This window comes from Heptranchias perlo, chromosome 3 (assembly GCF_035084215.1).
Source record: "Heptranchias perlo isolate sHepPer1 chromosome 3, sHepPer1.hap1, whole genome shotgun sequence".
NCBI classification, from domain to species: Eukaryota; Metazoa; Chordata; class Chondrichthyes; order Hexanchiformes; family Hexanchidae; genus Heptranchias; species Heptranchias perlo.
Genome location: NC_090327.1, coordinates 101,850,337 through 101,863,115, shown reverse-complemented (window position 1 = coordinate 101,863,115; position 12,779 = coordinate 101,850,337). Strand labels below are relative to the sequence as shown.

The window sequence follows — 12,779 nt, the reverse complement described above, 5'->3', positions numbered from 1 at the left end:
TCCATAATCTAAGGATGTTTGGAAGATTATGGCCAGCACCTCTGCAATTTCCACCCTTACTTCCCTCAGCAACCTAGGATGCATCCCATCTGGACCAGGTGACTTATCTACTTTAAGTAAAGCCAGCCTTTCTACTACCTCCTTTTTTAATCAAGTTTTAGCCCATCCAGTATCTGAACTACCTCCTTTTACTGTGACTTTGGCAGCATCTTCTTCCTTGGTAAAGACAGATGTAAAGTACTCATTTAGTACCTCAGCCATGCCCTCTGCCTCCATGCTTAGATCTATTTTTTGGTCCCTAATCAGCCCCAACCCACCTCTTACTACGCATTTACTATTTATATGCCTATAGAAGACTTTTGGATTCCCTATTATGTTGGCCGCCAGTTTATTCTCGTACTCTCTCTTTGTCCCTCTTATTTCCTTTTTTACTTCTCCTCTGAACTTTCTATATTCAGCCTGGATCTCACTTGTATTATCAACCTGACATCTGTCATAAGTCCCCTTTTTCTGCTTCATCTTAATCTCTATCTGTTTCGTCATCCAGGGAGCTGTGGCTTTAGTTGCCCTACCTTTCCCCCTCGTGGGAATGTACCTAGACTGTACCCAAACCATCTCTTCTTTAAAGGCTGCTCGTTGTTCGATTACAGTTTTGCCTGCCAATCTTGGATTCCAATTTACCCGGGTCAGATCCGTCCTCAACCCACAGAAATTGGCCCTCCTCCATTTTAAGTATTTTTACTCTAGATTGCTCCTTGTCCTTTTCCATAGCTATTCTAAACCTTATGATACTATGATCACAGTTGCCTAAATGTTCCCCCATTGACGCTTGCTCCACTTGACCCACCTCATTTCCCAGAACCAGATCCAGTAATGGCTCCTTCCTCATTGGGCCGGAAACATATTGATCAAGAAAGTTCTCCTGAACACACTTCAGAAATTCCTCCCCCTCTTTGTTCTTTGCACTATTACTATCCCAGTCTATATTGGGATAGTTGAAGTCCCCCATTATCACTAATCTATAGTTCTTGCACCTCGCTGTAATTTCGCTGCAGATTTGCTCCTCTCTATCCTCCCCACTAGTTGGTGGCCTATAGAATACCAAGTAGTGCAATGGCACCTCTATTGTTTGTTAACTCTAACCAAATAGATTCTGTCTTTGACCCCTCAAGGATATCCTCTCTCTCCAGCACTGCAATATTTTCCTTAATCAGAACTGCCACCCCCGCTCTCCTTTCTTTCCTTCCCTATCTTTCCTGAGCACCTTGTATCCAGGAATATTTAGTACCCTTTTTGAGCCAGGTCTCCGATATCGCCACTACCTCATAGTCCCATGTGGCTATTTGCACCTGCAGCTCGCCAACCTTGTTTACCACACTTCGCGCGTTTACATACACGCACTCTAAACTTATCTTATACCTTCTCGTATTCTCTCTTAGTCTGATCCCACCTAATACTGTACTATTTCTTTCTCTAGTGCTATCTTTCTCTCCCAATCCTTTGTGCACCTTGTTTCTCCTTTCTAATGCTACATCCTGGTGCCCATCCCCCTGCCACGTTAGTTTAAACCCTCCCCCACAGCACTAGTGAACCTCCCCGTGAGGATATTGGGTCCCAGCTCTGCTGAGGTGCAACCCGTCCGTCTTGAACAGGTCCCTCCTACCCCAGAACTGGTCCCATTTCCCCAAGAATCTGAAACCCTCCCTCTTGCACCATGTCTCTAGCTACGCATTAATCTGCCTTATCTTCCTATTTCCGTACTCACTAGCACGTGGCACTGAGAGTAATCCAGAGATTACTACCTTTTGAGGTCCTGCTTTTAAACTTCCTCAACTAGCTCCTGAAACTTTGACCACAGGACCTCATCCCTTTTCTTTCCTATGTCATTGGCACCTACATGGACCACGACTTCTGGCTGTTCCCCTTCCCCCCCCGCAGAATGTTCTGTGCCCTCTGTGATGTCCTTTACCCTGGCACCAGGTAGGCAACACACCATACAGGACTCATGTCGGCGGTCACATAAACGCCTGTCTGTCCCCCTGACTATCGAATCCCCTATGACTACTGCATTTCTACACTTCATTGTGCCCCCCTATGCAGTCCTTTGCCCCACGGTGCCAAGCTCAGGACTTCTTCACGGTGTCGTCACCCTCACTGGTATTCAATGTTGAATACCAGTTTGAGAGTGTAACACTCCCAGAAGATTCCTGCACTGCCTGCCTCTTCCAACCCTTTCAGATAGCCACCCACTTGCTATCCTGAACTCTGCGGCTGCAGGGTGACGGCCTCCTGGGACGTGTGATCCAGGAAACTTTCAGCCTCCCTTATGCTCTGCAGTGACTCAAATTCTGTGCCACAAACCAATGTTGAAGTAGAGTCCATAAATACTTTTAAAAGGGAATTAGATAGTTGCTTGAAAAAGAGGAATGTTAACAGGAGTATGGGGCGTGAGCAGGAGAGTGCGTTTAAACTAGGTGGCTTGCAGTGAAAAACACAGATGCAGACTCAATGGAGCAAATGAGCTGTTTCTGTAACATTCTTTGTTATAATTTGTGATTTATATTGATTGTTTCTGGATTGATGGCGTGTCTAGTTAGTGTTAAAGTATTTTATTTTATCTTTTCTGTTCTACTTGCAGATGAATTTGGTTTGCACATACTGAAATGTCTGTTGGAAAAGTACAGCTCTGATGCAGCTCGTTTTCCATACCTAAATCCCAGCTCTCAGGATAGCGATGGAAATACCGTACTGCACATCATGTTCCACAAACCATTTTTTAAATATCATGAGGAAATAATGGATCTGATAGCCAAGTTTGAAATCAGCAGCAAGATAAAGAACAAGGAGGGGAAACCGTTTACATACAAGATTAAGAAAGATGACCCGCGGTTCGTTATGTGGAATAAAGCGACATCACGAAACCGAAAGAAGAGAGAACAAAATGACCAGAGCCAGAAGTCACGGACTTCAAAGAGTGTGAAAAATGTAATAAGCAGAAAGCAACCATCTCACCAGAAGACAGAGACACCAGAGAGTTCACAGCTTGACATGCTGCATCATCTTAATGGCTCCTGTAATGCACTCCCTCAAGCGGAATTACAAAGTCAGCCACTTAAATCAAAGGATGAAGCAAATGTCGCCTTAACTTTGGAACAAATCCTTGTGAATGAAATTGCAAAAATGATTGAACAATTTAGTGTGATTGAGACTCCAACAGAAGCAAACCCTTCAAAACTGTCCCTTTCCGACACTTTGCTCGGTAATTCAACTCAGACTTTGGAGACAAGGGCTCCAGCTCCCGAAACTGTTAGTTTCCAAAACGCTGACAATGTTGAAACTGTAATATTGAATGGGGCCACAGAGTATTCAAACTGTGATTCAGTAGAGCAAGACCTGAGACCTGAAGAAGTGACCGATTTACAAGACCTGGACTTTGACAATATGACATGGGAGATTGAATGTACGTCAGAGTTGCTGAAGAAGCTTGGTTGCAGAGACGTACCTCAGCAGATGAAAGCAAAAACTGTAAAGGTGATTCGGCAACTTGGCAATGGAGAGTGGACTCAGAGCCTCCAGAAACCACTCAGGCACCTGGAAAGCCACATCAAGCTTTACGAAGCTAAACTTGACAAAGGAGCAAGAATGCTATGGGAACTAGCAGTGGACTTTTCACCACGCTGCAGTGAAAAGCCAGAGAAGATCTTTGAAACGGAGCTTTCCCCTCATCCGCAGGAGAGAGTCACAGGGAGGGTATACAGTGAGATCATTCGAATCTGGGATATCGTCCTAGACCACAATAAACTCAAGCACGCATTGGACATGATCTCCTGTTCTTACAACCGTGGGAGATCCTGCATTCTCCGGAAGAAGCTTAAAGGGATAAACAAAGCTGTGCTTACCTCAAATTTAAATGTCCAAAAGAGGATCCCATTGATCTTTGTAGAATACGTTGATTGGAAAGAAATGAAAGAAAAAGTACCTGAATACTTCCCACCTGCTAGTGCAGTGGAGACAGAGTACAACATAATGAAGTTCCATAGCTTTAGCACCAATATGGCCCTTAACATCATTACTAATCTGGAGTCCAGAATTGAATATCCTTTTAGAGTGGGAGAGTTAGAGTATGCAGTAATTGACCTTGTCCCCAAGCCGTTGCAGGCAATCATTCTGATTGGACGAAGTGGAACGGGGAAGACCACTTGCTGTCTCTATAGGCTTTGGAAAAGATTCCAACTGTACTGGGAGAAAACGCAAGAGGTTGGAAGCCCCTGGCTGGCGCGACAAGTTTGGCATAAAAGGAAATCACGAGTCATGGATGATGGTGAAAAGGAAGTAGCAATGATAGGCGGTGGAACAGATCACACAGATTGTGCTAATGGGGAGAAAGATTTTGAATCCATGGACCAAAACTGTGATTTGGATCAGAACGGAATGGCAATTGACTGTTGTGGCAGTGAGTTGACAAATGGTCACGCTGATATGCCGGTGAATCCAGATGATGTTGACAAACTTGAGCACTTACATCAAATTTTTGTTACCAAAAACCATGTGTTGTGCCAGGAAGTCTTAAAAAACTTTATGGAGCTTAGCAAGTCCACCAAAGCTGCGGGCCACTTCAAACCTCTAGAACCTACACTTTACAGACTTCAGGACATTAAGGATGAGAACTTCCCCCTGTTCATAACTGCAAAACAATTGCTGTTGCTAATCGATGCATCCTTGCCAGAACCCTTTTTCCCTCGAAATGAAGACGGCAGTCTAAAAAGAAATATTGTGGGTTGGTCTGTTCAAGAAGATATGACAATACCAGATTTAGGCGACGAGGATGAGGAAGAGGAGCATGAAGGAGATTTTCTAGATGATGAACATAGGATTGCAGAGAGTCATACCAAAGAATTTGATCCTCGTGTCTTTGTGACTTATGAGGTATTTGCACGTGATCTTTGGCCCAAAATGGTAAAAGGCAAACCTCAGTATAATCCAGCTTTGGTGTGGAAAGAGATCAAGTCCTTTTTGAAGGGTTCTATTGAGGCTTTAAATAGTCCTCAAGGTTGTCTAACAGAGGAACACTATATTAAACTGGGAAAGAAGAGAGCACCAAACTTCCAGGAAGACAGAACTGAAATCTACCGCTTCTTCTGCATGTATCAGCAAGTAAAATCACAGTGGGGATACTTTGATGAGGAAGACTTGCTGTACAGCCTATCGCTGCGATTATCCAAGTTAGATGAACTCCCGTGGTCTATTCACGAATTGTATGGAGATGAAATACAGGATTTTACCCAAGCTGAGCTTGCCACACTCATGAAGTGCATCAATGACCCAAATTCCATGTTCCTTACAGGTGATACAGCTCAAAGTATAATGAAGGGGGTGTCTTTCCGCTTCAATGACCTACGTTCCCTCTTTTATTATGCCCATGCTACAAATCACGATGACAAGAAAGGGTATAATGTAGTAGTGCCGAGCAGAATATACCAACTGCATCAGAACTACCGATCACATTCAGGTATTGCCTCCAGACCATTGTTTAATAAATTAATTAACTGAAGATGAGTGTATAAAATCTCTTTTATATAAAAAAATGAGAATTTTACTGATTTTGTGCCCCTTGAACCGAGAACTTTATAACCAAGTTCTCTAAAGCCTGGAATCGTTCTGGTCACTCCTTTCTGAACCCTTTCTAAATCCTTTCAGAGGTCACGGGGACCGAAACATCTTGCCATACTGCAGAACTGGCCTCACCATTCATCTGTGTGTTGTCAGCATAACTTTTTAATCCAGTGCCCTCGGATGCATCTCGGCATCCAATTTGCCTCATTGATAACTGCTTCACTTTGGCCAAATGCTTTCAGGGTTTTGACAAATAATTACTTCGTAATCTTTTTCATTTTCACATTTTGCCAGTGTTGCTTCGAAGGAGAACCCTTTCGTGTTCAGTATACGTTTCCTGTTAGCTGTTCCTGCTTGCATTACCCAGCATTTATCCACATTCAAATCTACCTGCCATACCTCAGCCCATGTGTGTAATTGGCCTAAGTCTCTGGGTTCAAGTCCCACTCCAGAAACCTCAGCACATAACAATGCAGTACTGAGGGACTACTGCAATTTCAGAGGTGCCATCTTTCAGATGAGATGTTAAACTGAGGCCCTGCCCCATCTGCCCTCTCGGGGGGGAAGTAAAAGATCCCATGGCACTATTTTGAAGAAGAGCAGGGGTACCCTGGCTAATATTTATCCCTCAACCAACATCAGCAAAACAGATTGTCTGGTCATTAATCTCAAAGCTGGTTGTGGGGCCTTGCTTTGCATGGATTGCCTGCCGCATTTTCCTCCATTGCAATAGCGATTACATGTCAAAAGTATTTCATTAGCTGTTAAACGCTTTGGAATGTCCTGAGGTCGAGAAAGGCGTTATTCAAATGCAAGCACTTTATTTCTTTCTTTGAAGATAAGTTCCTTTCAGCAATTTACCGGAACAACTACAGGCATCCTGTTCCGTAGCATTTACAAATATTGTGAACAGCAGGGTCCCCGAGCGGATTCCTGTGCTTATTTTACTCCAGACAGCGTTTTCCATTTATCACCATCCTTCGTCTTCTGTTGTTAAGCCGAATCTTAATCCATCTAACAATTCATCATCAGTTCCCTAACACCAGAATTTGATACGCTGGTGGGGTTAACCTTGCCAGCCTCTTGAAAGCAAGTTCTTCAGTGATATTGCACCCTATTTAGATCCCCTGATTTTCCAGTCTTTTTAATAACTTTCAGGCGTATACATTTAGAGTAAATATACCAGTATTGGAGAAACAAATTTCCTTGGGAGATAACAGGCAAGTTTGGACTGTTTAAGAATGAGTTATAACTAGTTGGGCCTGGTAGATGGATGATTAACTGATTAACACCTGCATTAGTGAGAAATGGAGTGTACACTTTACAGAAAATCATCTTTGTACGCACGGAACCGAGCAGAATATCGTGGAAATTAATTATGAGGAATCTTGGTTTTTTATTCTTTACAAAATTAATTCTCCACGGTACCCTCCAAATTAAAATTATCCTTGCAAATCCTTCAGTGATGGGTTGACAATTCCCCATCTCTGCTTTGACCTCCCTGCTTGTTAGCAGGTGCACTGGAGTGACCAGCCTGGAGTGTGAGGAGATGTTCCCTTCCCTCTGGGGAAATGTCTGGCTTCCACTTGTTATTACCCATGTATACCATACCAAAATCGGTAGTTTGCTGTGTGGGCTATGCAGTTAAACACTAAATTTCAGCTCCTTTTTATCCATTACATACTGAAAATACATAAGTACAGTAATGGGCAATATTATATCATCTTCCACTGAGGTTTTAGACCAGAGTTGTCCAATCGAAATCGCTGCTTGGCCACAGGTGTGGTTATTACGACACCGTTTTAGCCACATGCACTAATTTTAGTAGAAAACACCTCACACACAGTACAGGTAAATGTTCTTCATGTATATCTTAACAAATATCTACCACCATTCAGTGTGAAACTTTGCAGTCTTTCTCACCAAAGTTTGGAATTCTGGCATGAATTTATCAAACACAGCACATCTTAGTGCAGCTTCTAGGTTTTTGTCCAGCAGTTAGGAGCAGTACTTTGACTTCATCAGAGTGATTGCTGAGAATGTTGATGCGCACAACAAGAAGCACCACTCTGATGAAGTCAAAGTACTGCTCCTAACTGCTGGACAAAAACCTAGAAGCTGCTTACCCTTTGCCATGAATTGCCCTTTTGGAGCTGCTCGTTATTCATTGGGCTCGACCATGACTCAGTGGTAGCACCCTCGCCTCTGAGTCAGAAGTTTGTGGGTTCAAGTCCCACTCCAGGGACTTGAGCACAAAATCTAGGCTGACACTCCAGTGCAGTACTGAGGGAGTGCTGCACTGTCGGAAGAGACGTTAAACTGAGGCACCGTCTTCACTCTCAAGTGGACCGAAAAGATCCCACGGCAATATTTTAAAGAAGAGCAGAAGAATTCTCCCCGGTATCCCGGCCAACATTTATCAATTAACCAACATCACTAAAACAGATTATTTGGTCATTTATCTCATTGCTGTTTCTGGGAGCTTGCTGTGCACAAATTGGCTGCCGCATTTCCTACATAACAACAGGGACTATATTTCAAAAGTACTTAATTGGTTGTAAAGTGCTTTGGGGCGTCCTGAGATCACGAAGGGCGCTGTATAAATACAAGTTCGTTCACTCGTTCTTCTGGCCTGGAGTGGTTATTCCGATTAGTCGAACTAACCATGATCACAGCTCCCCTCTCCATGCAATCATAAAATCATAGAAATTTACGGCACAGAAGGAGGCCGTTCGGCCCATCGTGTCTGCGCCGGCCGAAAAAGAGCTATCCAGTCCAATCCCACTTTCTAGCACTTGGTCCGTAGCCTTGTAGATTACGTCACTTCAAGTGCATATCCAAGCACTTTTTAAATGAGTTGAGGGTTCCTGTCTCTACCACCCTTTCACGCAGTGAGTTCCAGACCCCCACCACCCTTTGAGTGGAAAACATTTATCCTCAGTTCCCCTCTAATACTTCTAATTACTTTAAATCTATGCTCCCTGATTATTGACCTCTCTGCTAAGGGAAATAGGTCCTTCCTATCCACTCTATCTAGGCCCCTCATAATTTTCTACACCTCAATTAAATCTCCCTTTAGCTTCCTCTGTTCCAGAGAAAACAACCCCAGCCTATCCAATCTTTCTTCATAGCTAAAATTGTCCAGTCCTGGTAACATCCTCGTAAATCTACTCTGTACCCTCTCTAGTGCAATCACATCTTTCCTGTAATGTGGTGACCAGAACTGTACGCAGTACTCAAGCTGTGGCCTAACTAGTGTTTTATACAGTTCTAGCATAACCTCCTTGCTCTTATAATCTATGCCACGGCTGATAAAGGAAAGTATCCCGTATGCCTTCTTAACAACCTTATCTACTTGTCCTGCTACCTTCAGGGATCTGTGGACATGCACTCCAAGGTCCCTCTGTTCCTCTACACCTCTCAGTATCTTCCCATTTATTGTGTATTCCCTTGCCTTGTTTGCCTGCTCCGCAAATGCATCACCTCACACTTCTCCGGATTGAATTCCATTTGCCACTTACCTGCCCACCTGACCAGTCCATTGATATCTTCCTGCAGTCTATAGCTTTCTTCCTCACTATCAACCACACGGCCAACTTTTGTTTCATCTGCAAAGTTCTTAATCATGCCCCCTACATTTAAGTCTAAATTATTGATATGTACCACAAAAATCAAGGGACCTAGTACTGAGCCCTGCGGAACCCCACTGAAAACAGCCTTCCAGTCACAAAAACACCCGTTGACCATTACCCTTTGCTTCCTGCCACTGAGCCAATTTTAGATCTAACTTGCCACGTCCCCTTGAATCCCATGGGCTTTTACTTTTCTGACCAGTCGGCCATGTGCGACCTTGTCAAAAGCCTTGCTAAAATCCATGTAGACTACATCAAATGCACTAACCTCATCGACCTTCCTTGTTACCTCATCAAAAAATATAATTAAGTTACTCAGACACGACCTTCCTTTAACAAATCCATGCTGACTGTCCTTGATTAATGATGCTTTTCTAAATGACGATTAATACTGTCCCTCAGAATTGTTTCCAATAATTTGCCCACCCCCGAGGTTAGGCTGACTGGCCCGTAATTACTCGTTCTATCCCTTTCTCCCTTTTTAAACAACAGTACAACGTTAGCAGTCCTCCAGTCTTCCGGCACCCTGCCTGTAGCCAGGGAGGATTGGAAAATGATGCAATGTTGCTGGTGTTTCCATGGTGCTGAAGTCCAGCATTTTCACCCGTGTTACACACCATTTTAGCAAATAACCAATAAGCAGTAACCAAGGAGACAAAACACACACAATGATCAAAAAGGTTAAAGTACACATACATACGCCAGGCGAATATGAGTATTGAGATCACATGCCCAACGACGGTGTCTATTACTGTTTTTTTTATTTAGCAATCAAGAATGCATTTAGCCACATCTGGATTTTCAATTAGCCATTTATTGACTAATGTATTGTCCAATACATTAGCCATGTATTGGACAAGGCTGTTTTAGGCTTCAATGATTTTAAGTTTTTGTGTGCTTTATATTGATTAACGCAAGTTCCTTGTGTATATTTAGGAATTTTGAATTTGGCCTCGGGTGTAGTGGATCTTCTCCAATATTATTTTCCGGAGTCCTTTGATCGCCTGCCTAGAGACACTGGCCTCTTTGACGGACCAAAACCATCTCTCCTGGAATCCTGTAGTGTCAGTGACTTGGCTATTTTGCTTAGAGGAAACAAACGGAAATCCCAGCCAATAGAATTTGGTGCTCATCAGGTTTGCATTTATGCATCTAATTCCATCACATGTATTTGAGTCGCCAATTTCATTCTGATGTGTTCTGTGAGGAGTTTGGAAATAAACCATTTAGACAAAGGGTAGAACTAGTTTAATTTGTAGAATATACACAAGGGGAAACTGAAGAACACAATGTTCATTCCAAATGGCAAAATACTTTTTTGTCTTTAGCTTCCCTGGCACAGAGACAGAAAATCATAGGGAGAGCTCACCTGAATTCCCAATAGTACAAATGCAGAGTAAAGCTGCCTCTTCTCTGCCCCAACAATGTGTCTCAGCCCCTGCTGCACCTGTGTGACTTTTTGCCATTTCCCACTCTGAGTTAAGGGTGGTTTTATGCTCGGCTTATGTTCATCAACAGCCGGATTACGACTGCCCAAACTTAGACATTATCGGTCTGAGCTAGATTTGCACCCAAGTCTCAGAGGTGCAAGGCCTGTGTCTAACCCACTGTGCCATCCATTTCCCAGATACCTTAAAAAGAGACAGTCCCGTTCACGAGCAGAATCATCATATTCACCAGTCTCTACATATTTATTATATTCCACTGCCAGTTATGGATATTTGTGGCGATCCAAAAGTTAGGAACCTCCTGCAAATTGCAAAGAAGAGAAGGGAATCAAAGACGATGTGTCCCCGGTTTTATCTGATTTTGATGCTATATTCGTGTCGCCCTAATTGCAAATGCAGCACTAGGCCTGAGTGTAGGTCTGCTGCCACTGCTATTGAATCTATTGACAGGAGTGAGAGCTGCCTGAGATGATAATTTTTGTGGTGGCTTCATGTTGTCTTATCTCCAGTTTTATACCTGGAACCAAAGCGTGATGTACACTAATGCTTCGTTATAGTTAACTGATGAGTAGGCCTACTGCTATGGTTGCATGTACTGGACTTTCCTCTCAATTGTGCAGTACCACTGTGCGTGAGCATGCACGTGCGCAATGAGTAATACCCCACATCGGGGCAAACTTTCACCTTCGCCACAAAGATGGTAAGCTGGTGGAGCAGATCATCCGGCCCTTATAGAACCCGCCTGATTCTCATTCCTTTCATTTTAATGGAATGACAATCAGGCGGCCAGATTATTGCCCGTGAGGTGAAGATCTACTCCATTGTGTGTTTAATGGAATTTTTCTGAGATTTGGAGGAAGGAGAATATTTAACATGAATTGACAATTGTAAATGCATTGTGTAGGGATAGCCTATACCTATATATCAGTTGCATTGATTTAAAAGCTGCACGGTGCGGGCATTCATTTTTGTCAACATTCATCCAGCTGGTAAAATCTCTGCAGATTTCCTCTTAATAAAAAATAACTATGAAGGCATAACTTATAAAGCAGGTTCTTCTTCATTCCACACCATCCCCACACAATGGGAGGACAGCGGGGCTCTATAGATCCTGGAGAAAGCCCGTGAGTCTTTATGGTGATGTGGATGGATACAGTCACTCATGGCCTCTTACTCCTGCGTGATTTGAAGCCCTGAAAGCTGCTTCATGGAGCCAGTTTGTTTCTCCTTTGCTGAAGGTTTCCTTGTTCCCCTTGTCTGACCTTTTGCTTCTACTGGAGCAGATTAGTTCTGACGAATATTCAGGCCTGTCTAGGTTGCTGTGTTTTTTATTTTCATATTTCCCAGGAGCCTACGGTGTTGGTGCCGAGCGACAAACCTCAAAACATCACAGTAGCTTGTCTCCTTCAGTGCTGATGTTCCAGCTATGTGGCAGCAAGTCCAAGAACTGGGATTCGTAATCAGTAACGAGAAGTCCCAAGTGGGGAGTAAGATTCTTAGGAGCATTTGTTTGTGCCTATCAAATGGAAGATTTTTCTGTTCTTGCTCCCATTTCAGTACTGGGGCGGGGTTCTGATATCCCCTCTACAGGAAAGCTCAGGGATCCCAGTGAAAGATATTTTAAGCATGTTGTGTCTGATGGCAACAGCCGTCTTTGTAGTTTCCAACCCCTGACTTCTTATGCGACCACTTAAGCTGAACTTGCTCAGCCAGTGATCACCCAACAAAGGCGATCATCCGTGGACCTCTCAGTGATTACAGCACGTCAATGTAGTCTGGAGCATACTCCCAGTGCTCAGTCTAAAATTTGTGTTGAGAATAATAATGGTGCCTCCCTGACAGGATGGGCTGCCCATCTGTGTTCAGGAAGTGAACACACAGTCCTCTTGGCTCTTCAGTCACCAGGAACTAAGGTGCTTTGGAACTCTTCCAGAGCATGCCACAGGACAAGCTAGTATATGTGTGTTTGGACAAGGCCAGAGTGATCTGTTCCATCAACGGGAGGGGAAGGGAGAAGAGACTCTTTTTCTGCTCCCTTAATGTCTGGCTCGTGGACTACTGTCTTAGCTCAGTATTTATCCAAGGT

The 12,779-nt window shown here is 43.5% G+C and overlaps 1 protein-coding gene across 5 annotated transcripts in view; it reads left to right on the top strand.

The window, feature by feature from the left end:
* The window catches only part of LOC137318413 (TPR and ankyrin repeat-containing protein 1-like), a 99,925-nt gene that overhangs the window by 50,588 nt on the left and 36,558 nt on the right, over positions 1-12,779 (top strand). For all 5 annotated transcript variants that reach the window (XM_067981322.1, XM_067981321.1, XM_067981320.1 and 2 more), the window contains 2 exons: positions 2,639-5,509; positions 10,182-10,381. In XM_067981322.1, the coding sequence (XP_067837423.1) occupies positions 2,639-5,509; positions 10,182-10,381 (3,071 nt within the window). The remainder of the gene's footprint in view (positions 1-2,638; positions 5,510-10,181; positions 10,382-12,779) is intronic.